Raw genomic sequence first — 16,631 nt, 5'->3', positions numbered from 1 at the left:
GGCATGGGGATATAAGTTGATTTTTTCCAATCTGATGGCCATTCTTGTGTTTTCCAAATTTGCTGGCATATAGCATGCATTACCTTGACAGCATCATCTTGCAAGATTTTGAACAGTTCAGCTGGGATACTGTCATCTCCTGCTGCCTTGTTATTAGCAATGCTTCTTAAGGCCCATTCAACCTCACTCTTCGGATATCTGGCTCTAACTCACTGACCATGCCGTCAAAGCTATCCTCGATATTGTTATCCTTTCTATACAGGTCTTCTGTATATTCTTGCCACCTTTTCTTGATCTCTTCTTCTTCTGTTAGGTCCTTGCCATCTTTGTTTTTGATCATACCCATTTTTGCCTGGAATTTACCTCCGATGTTTCTAATTTTCTGGAAGAGGTCTCTTGTCCTTCCTATTCTATTGTCTTCTTCCACTTCCGCGCATTGCTTGTTTAAAAATAATTCCTTATCTCTTCTGGCTAACCTCTGGAATTTTGCATTTAATTGGGCATATCTCCCCCTATCACTCCTGCCTTTTGCTTTCCTTCTTTCTTGGGCTACTTCTAGTGCCTCAGCAGACAGCCATTTTGCCTTCTTGGTTTTCTCTCTCTTTGGGATGTATTTTGTTGCCGCCTCCTGAACAATGCTGCCAACTTCTGTCCAGAGTTCTTCCGGGACCCTATCTACTAAGTCCAGTCCCTTAAATCTATTCTTCACCTCCACTGCATATTCCTTAGGAATATTAGTGAGCTCATATCTAGCTGATCTGTGGGTCTTCCCTAATCTCTTTAGTCTGATCCTAAATTGTGCAATAAGAAGTTCGTGATCGGAACTACAGTCAGCTCCAGGTCTTGTTTTTACCGACTGTATAGACGTCCACCACCTTTGGCTGCAAAGGATGTAGTCAACCTGATTTCGGTGTTGTCCATCTGGTGAAGTCCATGTATAAAGCCGTCTCTTAGGTTGTTGGAAGAGAGTGTTTGTTATGCAGAGTGAGTTGTCTTGGCAAAATTCTATCATCCTATGTCCTGCTTCATTTTGTTCTCCCAGGCCATGCTTACCTGTAATTCCAGGTGTCATCTGACTGCCCACCTTAGCATTCTAGTCTCCTGTGATGAGAACAATGTCTCTTTTAGGCATATTGTCTAGTAGGTGCTGCAGACCCTCATAGAACCGCTCTACTTCAGCTTCTTCAGCATCTGTGATTGGGACATATATTTGGATCCCTGTGATGTTAGATGGCTTGCCCTGAATTCGAATTGAGATCATTCTATCGTTTTTTGGATTGTATCCAAGCACTGCTTTAGCCACTTTACTATTAATTATGAAGGCTACTCCATTTCTTCTGTGGTCCTCTTGTCCACAATAGTAGATCTGGTGGTCATGTGATGTGAAGTGGCCCATTCCAGTCCATTTCAGTTCACTGACGCCCAAAATGTCTATCTTTAATCTTGACATCTCACCAATAACCACATCCAATTTGCCCTGGCTCATAGATCTTACATTCCAGGTTCCAGTGGTGTGTTGATCCTTAGAACATCAGATTCGCCGTTCACCACCAGCACCGTCGGCTGCTAGCTGTCCTTTCGGCTTTGAGCTAGCTGCATCATCATTTCTGGGGCTAGTTGGACTCATCCTCTGTTCCTCCCCAGTAGCATTTTGACCATCTTCTGACCTGGGGGTGTCATCTTCCGATGGTATACCGACATATCTCTGGTTGTACTGATCCATTTAGTTTTCACGGCAAGAATACTGGGGTGGGTTGCCATGACCTTCCCCAGGGATCGCATTTAGTCTGACCTCTCTGTCATGACCTTCCCGTCTTGGGTGGCCCTTCACGGTTTAGCTCATGGCATCATTGAGGTGCTCAAGCTCCATCACCATGACAAGGTAATGATCCTTTGCTGAAGAGTTGGCTGCCAGGTGCAATTTAAGGTTCTAGTTATCACCTATAAACTCATTCATGGCATAAGGACTGGTTATTTAAGAGACTATCTGTTTCCCAAGTTTTCATCCTATGTAATCTCTCAGATTTGACATGCTGCATGTCCCATCAATTAGGTCACTTCATAACCCCAGGGACCCATAAAGCAGGCTTTCTCTGCCAAGCCCCTGCCTTCTGGAATAGCATCCCCCCACTCTGAATGGCCCCTGCTCCAAATGGCTCCCACTTTGACCTTAGGTAAACAATGGACTCTTAAAATGAACTCTTCCCAGGCTTTTTTCCTAGTGACTCTTGTAGAATGCTTGATTTCTAAGATTTTGTTATTTTTTCAGTTATTTCCCTTTGCATTGTTTGGATCATTTAAAAAAAAAAAACTCTTAGCAAATATATAGACATATACATCCATTTTTGAGCACAATCTGGCAAGAAATCAAAATTATATCTGAATTCTCATGAAGAGTTGAGAATTCTATTTTTAAATTTACAAGGGTGGGAATTTTTTTTTAAAAAATATCAGAAAATGGGATAGTCACTCTCAATCAGTTAATTAGTAATGATATTTTAAAACTTTTATAAGATTGTTAGAAGAATCTAATTTACCTAAAACAGACAGATGGCAATATATTCAATTTCATTTTTGTTATAGTCTTTGATTTGCTTTTGCAGCACTGGAAGTCCTGTAGCTTTCAAAGCATTTGGAAAAGGTTTTTATAAAAGCTATTCATGAAAGTAAGTTTAGATAATTGAAAGTTGGAGTATTCTATATTCCAAAACTAACTGTCTGAAGTTTTAATTCAACAGAACCTTTTGGGGCAGTTTATTTAAATAGATTTATTTAAAATATCCAACGGGTGTTTCAAAAAGAAAGGTTGTTATCCTTCCTAAGTCAGAGATGAAGGTGCTATCTATCTATCTTCTTGTACGGTAACTGTTTTATATATGGCTTGAACGTGTGTGTGTGTGTATAAAATCCAAACATTTCATGAAAGAAGAAAGCCATATTCCACATCTTAGAATCATTTCTGCCATAACAGATGTCAGTGGACTGTGGTATAAATAACAGGAAGAAAATTAAGGTTTGAATATACTGCATGTAATGTTCTTTAACAGACATGGAATCAGACTGAGTAGCACACAGAACAGAATCTTCTGGGCCATCATATTCTCTGTTGAAAATCTTTTCCCCAAATGTTTTAACCTTGGGCAATTTGCCAAATCCTAAAATGAAATGTGAGTGAAGATTGTTTTTTTTTATCCCAGCAATTCCAAAGAATAATCTTATGTACATGCTGAAACCATCATAGCATCTGGTAGAGCTTGGGTGAAAACTTTTTGGGAACACGGCTCTGCCTGGATCTTTCTGAATATATCACAGGCAATATGTCAGCCTAATGTGGGCATAATGTAGGGATGGTTAAATATCGATATTTATGGATTTTTAAATCACAGTTAATGCTTGGGTCGAACAGATATCACGAAGCCCTGAAGTTTTATTTCTTTAGAGTGGCATTAAATGAAATCCATCCTCAGCAAGGAAGCTTTCCATTAGAGAAAGTGGGACAATGACTGGATGTTTCATACATTTGTGCATAATGCACTTACATTATGCAAATGCATACCATATACTTTTGTGCATATACATGGCTGGATAACATGGAGTTTGTTCTTCAAGTTACTTATTTTCAGTCCATAAAATACCTGTATTAATTACTCTCACTGTTGTCTGGCATTTATATTTAGCAGTAGACACAACATCAGATTTTAACCTGGATGATCAAATGTCATCTTTGTCCAAGGCAAACAGAAAAGAGAGGAAGTAGCTTTAAAGGAGAATCATTTTTAATCACTGAAAAATTCATCGAAATTAATAGCATAGAATCCTACATATGATTCTCATGTCTAATTTCATGGGACCTTATTCTCACATAAGTAGGATTGTAATCTTAAGCATTTAAAAATTTTATACACCTTTTAGAACCACCCCCAAAAATGTGTGTAGATATTAAAAGCCATTCCTGCAAATTACACTTTTTTCTCCTCTCCTAAATAACTGACTAGAAGGTGAACACAGAGCATTGACACAACCTGATGAAGTTGAGCTAAAAAGGGATTGTAGGTACCCTTTGTAGGTACCCTTTGCTATGTTCACAAGTGAGGAGTACCTTTTTCATCCCCCAGCAAATGCCCCAAATTAACCAAAAGTGTACTTTGGCATAACCCTTATACAAATAGTCTTTCTCACATGTTACCCATTATTTGGGAAAAGAAAAAGAGTGTGCTATCTTTCTTTGTTGCTACTGTCAGGCTCCTGATGGCCAGGTTGGCCAGCCTCCAGTCGCTGGAACTGAAAAGTATACTGTAAGAGAGCCAAGTCTATGTATATTGCTCTCTATGCAATTACAAATGTATGCAATCAGCCTTCGAAAGCAAGCAGGAGGTCTTCACAAGTACAGCCGGCTCCCCAATGTGGATGTTCAGCCCTCACCAAGTCCTGTCATCCTCCATATATCAAGCTTGGATCTATATAGTAAGAGAGTCAGCACTTCTTATAGAGGTTTTCATATGTCATTAGTATCCTAAAGCCCATGGAGAGTTTTCACAAGTATAGCCAGCTCCCAACTGTGGATTTTCAACACTGGCCCCTGGGACATGCTTTCAGACATATGGTAGAAAGAGAAAGTTGGCAAGCAGATTCTCTCTCTCTCTGTGGACTATGAATGTGGGGAAATAATTAAAAGGCTACAGTTAGAAGGACCACTGGACATATATGGTTTGAAGATTATATTTTATCACACAAGGTACTTCCCTGCTATATGCTTTAGTATCTAAGACTAAGAATATAGTGTATTTAATTAGATAGTAAGGTATTATATACTTAGATACTATATTTTCTTAAAGGAAATCTACTTAATGTGCTTAAAATAGAGTGCATATCTCTGTGTGTATTTATATATGTGTGTGTCCAAAGCAAGGATGTTTTACAAGGTGTTAAATTAAATGGCAACATTATTTAATTCTTTTGGAATATCTGCCTGGCAAATTATTATACCAATAAAAGAAGACTTTTAAAAGAAATGAGACAAAGTAAGCTGAACTCCTGAACTACTTGACAACATACATGCATACGTATATAAAAATGCTTAAAACTGGATATAGATATAACCTTTTAAAGCTGTATAAAATATAGATTTATCATTTTGGAATCTTTGGAAATGCTGAGTCCTGGAACTGTGTTAAAATGTAGCAGCATGTTATTTTAATAGCTGTTGATCTAACATATTTTGGCTTTGTGCCTCAGAAAAATCCTTAACATAAAAAATAGTGACACAAAAATGTGGAAATATTTGTCATCTTGCCAAGCATTTGGAGTGAGAACAAAAAGGCAGGGATGAAAATGAAATGCCACACAAAAAAAAAAAAAGCCAAGTGCATTAATTCAAAATATGAATGCATATATAAATATATATCAAGCCCAATTTTTGAAATTTCAATGCAAGAACTTTAGAAACAGAAATATTGTTTTTAATTTAAAATTGCAGATAATATGCAATTTAAGCATTTAAAGCCACATACATTTATATTTGTTAAACCCATCTCAGAGGAAAGTAAGAATTAAGAAGGAAGTTTCTGGGAGGGGAAGATTTTTTCTTTCTTTCCAGAAACAGAATTTCTTATTAAGAAGTGGGTTTATATCAACACACACTGAATAATCTTCAGTTTTCCATTCATTTTCCACTTTAACTTCATTCAGGTTGTCATAAAGATCCAGCCATATTCAGACACCTAGGCAAATATTGATAGATACTCAGCAGAATCCTTCTGGAAGTCCCAGGAAACTCAGAATTTTATTACATCACAACACTGCTTAACATATTATTAGATTGACTTCATAAAGCAAAGCGAATGAGTAGTAGCTGATGTCTGTTTTTAAGAGCATTCCTTCAGTCTGTGTCAAAGATACTCATTAGTGAGATGTCAGCCTTAAGAAACTGAGCAACAGACATCTGAACAACATAGATCTCCTTTGACACCGTCAGCAGGTATATTATGATTTAGCATATGAGGCAGCCGATAGTCTTTGTTTGAAGCAACTCCAATATTTAGCTCTTTTTTTGTTAGTTGAAAAGCAGTCATAAACCCACAATAGATGCATATTAATATATTATTGAGAGAATAAAATGCAATGGAGGAGTCTGATCAATGCAATTAGCATTAGTTCGTGCAAATATCATCACTGAATGCCATCTTGTAAAGCCAGTGACAAGCAAAATTCACCCTACTTCAGTTTTTTAAAATTGCATTATTGTTCATACTGACCTATAATTAGGACTAGGACTTTCCTCACAGAATCTTCCCTTACTATATAGGAAAGAAATATATTTAAGGGTATCAACATAACTGAGAAGGCTTGGAGGATTCAGGCAAAAAGGAGCTTTGTTCCGACTGGTTTTCTGCATAGGTTATATGATGAAGTACGAAATCAGGGCAGAACACATGCTTGCTAAGTACAAAGCTGCAGTGCAGGTGCAGGCTGCTGATGTCATCAGGGAGATGTAAAATGTAGAGAAGTTTTCTGCTTTTGTCCCAGAGTGGAAAAAAATCCCGTAAGTATGAAAAACACTGAAATGCTGCTTAAAGCCAGCCCTTAAGAAGCAGGAGCTAATCTCACACACTAACTGAGAAACATGATCTGTGTTATATTTAACTGAACCTGGTCACAGACTCATGCTTGGTATATTAAATATAACAGTGTGGCTAATTTGTGAATTCCAAGGTATGGTTGATTCATGAATTTAAATAGTATGATCCATTAAAATAAAAAAGCTAAGATGGGGGTGGGCTTATCATTGCCATGGGATACTAGTGGGACCACACTGTTACTTTTCTTTTGAGCAAACGTGAGCTGAAGGATGACTGCCACTTTTCAGAGATACACGAAAATATCTCAGATATGTCTCCTTTCTGGGGAAGACATAGAAGCGCTGTTCACATAACACGAACCATCTCATAATCCTCTCTCCTAGTTACAGACTTACCAGGGTGTATGGCAGCACACTATCAAAAGAGCTGGTTTTGTGCTGCTGCTCCAAAGGAAGCTAAATAGATTCCCATTTCATGCCCCAATTTTATTTTTCTTTTCTCAAGCAGAGCAAAAAATTGTGAAGTGAAGTACATAAGGGCTTGAAGAGGGAGTCTATAGTCCATTATTTCTCCATATTCTGCCTACGTGGCTGCAATATGTGTGAGAAAGAAGAGAAGAGAAGAAAAACTCAGGCCAGCTTCCATATCATCTTGCTAATCAGCCACTGAATGTGGGCTGGGAGCAACGTCTTGGCCTTATCAATAACCTTGCTGTTTTGGCATATGCTTCCTTTGCTTTGGCATCTAGATTTTTAAGTGACTTTATTTTCCTCCCAAAGGAATAAAGTTGGTGTCCGTAAGATGGTCTAACTCAGATTAGCAATGGTGCACTTGGCACCAATTGTTTGTGAATAAAAGCAGGACAGCCCTAATGCCTCAGGTTTACCCTGCACACTCAGCTGTTTCTCCCATTAGATGCTGCTATCATCTTCCATCCCTCTAAACCAAGAGGTAAAAACACACCTCAGTAGATGGAAGAGCTTAATAGATTACTTATCATGTTCTTTTATACTCTAGACTGACTTGTGATGCAGTTGCCAGAACAGTTGGCCACCGCTGATGTAAACAAAAATGATTATTTGCCCCATTCTTCATGCAGAGTTAAAGTCATGGGGCCTGTCTTACCAGTAGGCAATATAAGAAAGGCAACTACTTCAATTGGCTGATTTGATCTTCATGAAGTGTTGTTTATTACATTTTTATTCTGCCTTGTAAACCTGGTATTTGTGTAGGCCCACTATTCTGAAATTAAAGAATTTCATTTACTTATTTTATTATTAAGCAAATTTATACAGCCACCCATCTCACCAAAAGTGACTCTGGGCGGCATACAACAACCAATTTATAGCTGTAATTTGAATGCTAGGGAGGAAAAAAATCACCTCAAAAGTTGTTTCCCCCCCCCGCCCTGAAATGACTTTTTAGATTTGTCTGAAAGACAATAATATACACTGTTGGTCACCCTCACATCTGAGGCCTCCATATGCAGGAGATCTCAGATCAATGGCACATGCCTCTCCTTCACAAGATGGCTTCAATGGTCATCCCCACTCACCATTGTAGTTTCAGCTATTGAACCAAAGCTGTTGATAAATATGTTGCAGGTAACATTTACAGGAGGACCTGCAAGTTGAATAATAAATAGAAAAAAAAATGACAGGTTGTGTTTATGACATATATCAAGGATAGTTGTTTCAGTGCCAGTGGCATTGCAGCACTTACCATTGTGGTTTCTGTGACTGATCCAAAACTGTTGATAAAAATATTGCAAGTAACGTTTACTGGAGGACCTGTGAAATGCAATAAAAATGTTGCAATATATATCATAGAAAAGTTCTTCTCCACCAGCATCTAAGCCATCTGGAGCAGTGGCTGCTGAAATTAAGCAAAACGTGAGACACAACAACAAATGATATTAATTGATCAATTTTTATAGTTTCCCCCCACCATTGCAGTGAACATTACTAATTCAATTTATTGGTTAATGACAAATGCAACAAAAATTATCTTGTAGAGCAAATAGTCATTGTAATCTGAGACAACTGTAGGAGTCCCTACCGAGAAAGTACGCATAAGAGTACTGTAGTCTGGAATTCTCATCTCTGATAAATAGTATAACAAACAAACTAGACTCTTTGGATATGTTGTTTTTCTACACATTTCCCCTCATCAGTCTTAGATTAGGGTAGGAGGAGGAGAAATGGATTCTTAGAAAATAGCCACATAGAATGAGTGAGCTAAACTGGCTTCTGATATTTTTCTTGGGTGAATATGGGGATATTTTTCTTAAAACAATGATTTCTGGAATCCCATTGTGTTAAACAAGCGACCTTAAACGCCACTGTCTCCTGTAATAAGCAAAGCATAAAAGCATATGGTGACAGGTGTATTTTAGGGAAAACAGTCTTCTGTTGGAGGAGTTGTCTGGTTCATGTCCATTTTAAAGACAGCAAAGATGTAAAGGGGAGAGATGGGTGGTAGTGGTCTATCTGTAGTTAGGAACTTGACAGCAACTAAGCAGGCATTAGTTCACATGGCCGCAATCTTTTCCATTCTCATAAAAAGTACATCTATTTCAATTAAAATTTATATATATAATTCATATGCTGACTCACAGACTATAATTAGGTGTGAAAAGACAATGGACTTTCTCCAATGAACTAGATAATAAACAACGACGCTTTAATTTATTTGCTTTTTCAGATCAAGGTATCGTGACATACTGCATTATTCATGCTTGGCATTTATATTGTATGTGCTATGTGCAAATATGCATTATACTGCAAAGCACTACAGATATATAATCTATAATCAACACAAAAAGGTAAGCCAGTATGATGTCTCTACTGAATAAATGCACAAAGGAAAAAGAGATGAGTGTTTTAGTTGGGCAATTAAGACACCCAAAACAGAAATGACAATAGAATGGGAGCTCCTGACTCACAATGCAAATTTTAATTATAATATTACAACAGCACTACACATTATAATCAACAATAATCAAATGAGCAGATGATCACTGAGTTGGAAGAGCACAAGTTTGTCAGAATGCAAATTGTTTCCAACGTGATTCACTTCAAACAGTTGTATTCTCAAAGCCATATAACTGAGCAATGCAAACTGTTCTATTCTCACCATTTTGCCCTTCCCACTGCTGTAGTATTTCATACTTAGTAATATTTGCAGATAAACCTACAGCTGCCAAGGACAGGCAAAAAAGCCAGTGACAGTTAAATTAAACAATTAATTCATTTGTTCAATTAAATCAATCAATTTAATTAAAATTTGGGCTTAAAATATTAGGACCTGTATGCCTACTCCCTTCCAATAGCAAAAAAAGGACACTCAAATTATCCTACTTCAGACACGTTATGCAAAGACCTAGCTCTCTGGAAAAGGCCCTAATGCTGGGAGAGGTGGAAGGAAAAAGAAGAAGAGGATGAACAGCAGCAAGGTGAATGGACTCAGTTACAGAGGTGATGAGTGCACCATTCAGAGACCTGAAAGAACAGGTTAAGGACAGATTGTCATGGAGAAAATCTATCTATAGGTCCACTAGGAGTCAAAAATGACTTGATGGCACATAATCAATCAATCAGTCAATCCATAGCTTCTACTTAGTCCCAATGTAATTCTGGGAAAATGGTATCTTTATCACCAACTTGATGTAATATAAATCTTTTGAAGAAAATAATGAAACCCAATTTTATCTCATTTGTAAATTTGCCAAGCAGTTCCTCTGATTCTATTGCTAATATTAAAAATATTGAACAATAGAGGGCTTAGCTTCTGACACATCCTTCAATATTTCTCTAAAATGTGAAGATAAATTGTGAATGAGTACTCCTTGAGTGTGGTTCTTGACACATCTAAGTTTCCACTTAATTGTCATGCTATTTAAGCTACTCTTAACTAGTTTGCTAATAAGGTCATATTATATTTTCTCAAATGCTTTCCAGCAATCAAGATATAGATAGATAGATAGATAGATAGATAGATAGATAGATAGATATGTGTGTGTAGCAAATCCACAATACATTAAAGAAATTGCCCAATCAGAAAATATGATTAAAACTAACCTGATAATATTTGTTCTTGACAAATTTATGTAGATTTTTGGAAAATTACTGCATTGTATTCAAGGTACTTACAAATCCATCACTTTATGATCTGCGCTAATATCTTCCCAGGTACCAAAGTCAGACTGGTCTGTAGTTTGCTGAATTTTCCTTTTTCCTCTTTTTGAGGATAAGAACACTAGGCCTAAAAACATTTGCTGTTCCCCCAATAAGCTAGCACTGTTTTCTGGGATTTCTCAGATGCACATAAAGATGCAGCCAGACCATAACCTACTTCCTTCAGTAACCTAGGATGCAATTCATCTCATCCTGTAAATTTAAACTCATTCAAATAACAAGGTATTTCCTAAAAATATTTATATCAGTGTCAAGCTTCAATTCTCTCCTCTTCATTACAATTTCCTGGTGGAATACTTACTTTCTGGTTGGAAAAAACTGAACAAAAATAGGAGTTGAGTAACTTTACCTTTTCTTTATTACCTGTTAGCATTTTGATCTATTCATCAAACAGTTGGTATACTGATTATTTTCTTTTGATTTTCTTTTGAACTTGTAAAAAGTCTTTTTTGTTACTCTTAATGTTCTTCACTAATTTCAACTCACTCAAGCTTTCTCTTTTCTGGCACCATCTCTAGAATTGCTACTTCCTTGTACCCTTCCTTGGTGCCCTTACTTTCCTTCTATATATATATATATATATATATACACACATACATTTTCCTAATTGGATTTTTTTATAATTCAGCTTTTAGATCATTAAAAAAAAACAAAAAACAGGCAAGCACAACTTACTATATCGTACATCTATTCCATTTTAAATCTAGTAAGTTGGGTGCTTCCAAGAAGTCAATAAGCAAGGCAAGAACAATCCCTGGGGGAAGACTGAAGAGGATTCTTGATGCAAAGCATTAACATTGTATTATGGCCCATAAGGAAAAAGAGTTGCAACTAGGATCTCTAGCTGAGGAAAAGGAACATGACCATGGGATTCAAATGTGACTAGACATGTTGGAAATATTTTTTTTCTGCACAAAATTTCAAATTTTACACAGTGTTGTAGCATCTGAGAATTTTTCACATAACAGAATAACAATTTTCTAATATTGACACTTGTCAACTATGCAGATTTTTAAAAAAATGAAATTTATTTAAATTGGTTTAATTATGGCTTATTGTACTGCTGCTCTTGAGTCTTACTCAGGTCTGGCAATATATGAATATAAACTATTTCAATAAAGTCAACAAAGACGTGTTATGATACACAAAAGGAATAGAAATGTTGTGGTCAAATGAGTGTAAGACTTAAGACACTTAATACTTTTGCCGCACTCTAAAATATTTTGTCTTGTGCTCTTCTATTATTCTTCCTGTTTTCCTATATGGACTGTAAGCCTGACATCTATATTCAGCTTCTATATATGTCAGCCTAACCTATCCTTCAAACCAATATCATTGCATGACACTATGATTCAATTATATCTTTGGGAAGCATCATCTTTGAGATTTTCTGCCTCCTCTGCAGCAATAAGCAAAATTTGAATTCAAGTTTTCAAGCCCTGAAAGAATAATACCTACATTCTAAATAGTGGGAAGCTTTCTGCATTTTCTATAAGGTAAAAGAAGAATCAGAATATTTTCAGAAAGATCCATTCTTTTTGTTTTATCAAGATTCAGATTTCATCATATACTAGCATCAGTTCAAGACCAGGGCCAATAAGCCAGGGGTATACTTCATCTGTGGGCTGAAAATGTTTAAGTTAAATCTTTGAGTAGGCAGATCTGGGCTAAAGAAATAAGTAGGGTCAGGGGGAAAACAAACAAACTCTGATTTAGTTTTACATTTAAATTAAATATAAATTACAATCAATGTGTTTATTCCATAATTATTTAAACTACACAATTTGGAGGCAACTTTGGAGGTATCTGGAGGGTGAAAGCTTTGAGGCCTACATATGCCCTAAGACCTCATTTGTGTTCTCATTGCCACAGCTCAATATCATACCATATCCATGCAAAATAAAAACATGAGTAGGCTGATTGTCATCGTAGCCTTGTTTCACAAATAATCTGTTGCCATAGTAAAATATATTTTTAAAAAGTAAGAGAGTGCTCCAGAGTTAAAAGAGGAGATAGCTACTAATCCACTCAATTCTGAAAGCAGGAGACTGGGCCTTGTTGAGGGATGAGATGCCTGTTTGATACCACTAGAGAAATGTGAACATCATGTTTGATTTATTTTCCTGGGACAGAAACAATCTGAGTGGGAGAAAAGAGAAGTGACAGATTCATTCATCCAACCAAATAGCTGTTAAAAGTATGTTTTTGAATGTCTTCAGCCATGTTATGTTGGTGAATTAGGACTGTCGTCTCTTTTTTTCTGATGCCCTGCATTAGTATATAAACAATATGATTTTCTTCATGCTGGGAATGGTTTTTAGCTAATGTAGAAGGTGAGGATTTCATTGGGATGTATGTGTGTTTTAAAGCACTTACTAAACTTTACAAACTTTACTATAAATGCAATGGAAATCATTTCATTGATTCACTCATTCATCCATCCCCAGACTTTAAAAAAAAAAAAAAAAAGCAACAGGAGCCTTCACACTAGGGAGCTCTCTTAATCAGATTTTTTAAAATAATTTTTTTAACTTAGCAAAATGGCAGAGGTGAGGCATAGAAAGGAGTTACATCTGTTGCCACAGAAGCATATGTGGAGTGAGGTCAAAAAAGTCAATATGACAATTGTGTGGTTGCAGCTGCCATCTTGACTTTTTTGACCTGAACAGGTCATAGAAACCTAGTTCAGCACTACTTTGATGCCCAGACAGTTTTACTTTGTTTTCATGCAGCTTTTATGTAGTTTTCAATTTACATAGCTTCATTACAGTTTCTCTGGGCAGCTCACAAAACAAATTGCACAATTAAGGTACAAGAAAATGATTAAAAACTAATTAAGCATACACAGTTCTATGCATTGGTTTATAGGATACCCCTTTAAGCCCTGCCTAATCTATCCAACACTATTACACAGTTTTATTTTTCTTTCTGAATAAAATAGGAAGGAGCAACCAGCCAAGAGCTTCACTGGAATTGAAACCAGGTAAGCAAAAAATGTACCCATTTTTTTAATTCCAGTTCTCATTCACTTCAATGGAAGTGGGGTTTTTTTTCAAAATTCTTTCAAAGTAAAATAGAAATTTTAGTAAAATTCTCATAAGCAGAATGGGATATTTTTGTACTTCTTTAGCTACAAGCTGGCAAAGGGATGCATGTAAATCTCTTGTATTTTATTGTACAATTATCTCTGGTGGCTCTCAATGCTTTAATTAAATCTCAGGTAAGCTCAAACACAGCAACTAAAAGAAATTCAAAATAAATTCTCAACTACCCTAATAATGAGATAGAAGCTTCCTGCTCAAAGGAGCAAAGCATTTGAGAAATTGCAAAGTAAATTTGGGCACAGCAATTCTCAGAATCTTCAGAAGCAAGATTTTCCACAACTTAAAGCTTAGGCTGATGATAAATGAAATATTTAGATCTGCTTGGCGGGAAGAAGTTAACTCCTCACACCTTAGATGTCCAGGTCTCAGAGATACAAACAAGATTTACTCCTTCCTCCGTAGTTAAAATACAGCTGACGCAATTATGTTACTTTTGGACCAAGTTGGTAGTAGCAGTAGCAAATTAAAGGAAGGTTTTTAAATAACTAGGGACCTTCCCATTAGTGAATAGCCAGAAGAAAGAAAATACTCAATGTACCAAATCGATCTTCCTTTGTGATGTCATTTCTGCACCCTACCATCACATCAACTTTTAGCCTCAACTAGTCATGTAGTAAGGGGGGATATTTATCTATTGAATTGATTTTTGACTCACCTTTATTTTTTATCAATTCAATATACTAATGCTCCTGCCTCCTACTTTCCCCAAAGCAATAACCCTGTGAGATGAGTTGGGCTGAGAGAGAATGGCCAGCCCAAACTCACCCGACCACATTTCATGCTCAGGGGAGGTCTAGAATTCACAACCTCCTGGGTTCTAACATAGCACTTTAGCCTGTATACCAAACTGGCTCTCAGACTGGGGAAGGTCTTTGTAAGTTATTAAAGCATCAGACACCCAATGGAGATCATGTGATGGGTATCAGTGGATCTCTGCTCTTCCACCACAGGTATCAGTTTATGTGCAAGGCTGTAAAATTAATAGGTCCAATCTGTGTCATTCCTTCCTTCCTGAAAAAGGTGGTTGAAAGATTGCTCAAAACAGGCCATGGCTTGCTTGTGCCTGCTGAAGGACATCAGATGTGCTGCTTCCCCACCATTTGAACTGGCCCTGCCAGCCCTGTGAATGATTTAATCAGGCCTCTGTCTCCCCAGTTCCATATAACAGAGCCATTTTCAAAGCAAAGATCAGTATTTAAAACAATACAAAAAATAAATCTGTTTCCACCAATCGTTTTGCAAACCACCTCTCATGGCACACTAAATGGCTGTTTCCATTTAACAATTGTTTTTACTTTCATGCTATTGTTTACTTGATATTCAATGCTCTCTTTTTTCTTATTATTACTCAGTAGTTTATGTAACCCATTCTTTCTATGCAAAACTTTCCAATTTCTAAGCAATTAAGCTTAAGTGCAGGGGGAAAATATTCTGTCAGAAGATAAAGTACATAAACCATTATATATAACTATTGTCAGAGTAAATTATAAATAAATGACCTATTCCAATATGTTTATTATCCAGTTTTAAATTCATTGGTCCAGCATGGGAATGATATTATGCCAAGAGATGAATTACAATCCAACAAGATTCTTTTTCATAACTATGGTCCTTGGTACCCAAATTGTAGCTCACTAACAGTGGCGCTGCGGGTTAAACCGCTGAGCTGCTGAGCTTGCCGATCAGAAGGTTGGCAGTTTGAATCCATGTGACAGGGTGAGCTCCCGTTGCTAGTCCCAGCTCCTGCCAACCTAGCAGTTCAAAAACATGCAAATGTGAGTAGATTAATAGGTACCGCTTCGGCGGGCAGGTAATGGCGTTCCGTTTAGTCATGCCGGCCACACGACCACGGAAGTGTCTATGGACAAACGCTGGCTCTTCGGCTTTGAAACGGAGATGAGCGCCGCCCCCTAGAGTCGGACACGACTGGACTTAATGTCAAGGGAAACCTTTACCTTTACCTTAATAATGAGCTAAGAGGAAGTTTGAAGTAGCATGTCATTCTTCATCAGAAGGAACAACTTGGGGCACACTATCATTCTTGGGCATGAAATAATAGCCCTGTCACTCTGGTGTCTGGCAGGGATGACACTATATATAGGACAGACTCGTTTATCCAAAAGGTCCCCCCAGACCTTTTGGATAAATGGCTGTTCAATAGCTGAACAGAGAAAAGATAATAGTCCTTATAGTCCTTATAAATGTACTCATGCATAACAGCAATATGGGTACTGCTGTATGAAGATTTACATGGTACAATTGTCCCAGGACTGAAGCACATTAGACTATAGTCAGGGAAGCATATCCCCATCCACATTCTTGATAACATGTCCATGGAAGGTGACCTCGTCTAGTTTCTCCCTGATCATATAGATGAAAAATTAATTCTGTCTCAGTGTTTGTGCAAATGTATCATATTCATATTTTCTGAACTTACACGAAACCAGGAGCACGTGTGCAAACAGTTTAATGGAGTGGTTAAGGTGCTGAAGCAGAAACCATGAGACTGTGAGTTCTAGTAGGCACTGGATGACTTTGAACCAGTCACTTTCTCTCAACCCGCTCACCTCACAGGACTGTTGTGGTGATGAAAGGAGGAGGAGGGAGCCTTATGTACAGTACCTTGAGCTGTACAAAATAAATGTGGGTTATAAATCAAATTAAATAAAACAATTCATTTTGATCAGATCTCGAATTTAGACATCTTCTGAATTTATCTGAATCATCCCTAAATCTGGTGCCTATTGCTGTCT

The 16,631-nt window shown here is 37.1% G+C and overlaps 1 protein-coding gene across 2 annotated transcripts in view; it reads right to left on the bottom strand.

Annotated features, from left to right (window-relative positions):
- GLRA2 (glycine receptor alpha 2) overlaps positions 1 to 16,631 on the bottom strand; it is a 149,979-nt gene that overhangs the window by 117,859 nt on the left and 15,489 nt on the right. The window contains exon 3 of one of the 2 annotated variants that reach the window (XM_063304381.1): positions 8,301 to 8,368. In XM_063304381.1, coding sequence (XP_063160451.1) covers positions 8,301 to 8,368 — 68 coding nt within the window. Of the gene's footprint in view, positions 1 to 8,133; positions 8,202 to 8,300; positions 8,369 to 16,631 lie in introns of both variants that reach the window. The other variant, XM_063304382.1, reaches the window with a different exon arrangement.

The sequence above is a fragment of the Candoia aspera genome, chromosome 5 (genome assembly GCF_035149785.1).
Source record: "Candoia aspera isolate rCanAsp1 chromosome 5, rCanAsp1.hap2, whole genome shotgun sequence".
In the NCBI taxonomy this organism is placed as follows: Eukaryota; Metazoa; Chordata; class Lepidosauria; order Squamata; family Boidae; genus Candoia; species Candoia aspera.
Note: the sequence above shows the minus strand (reverse complement) of the source record. Positions and strands in the feature narration are given on the sequence as shown.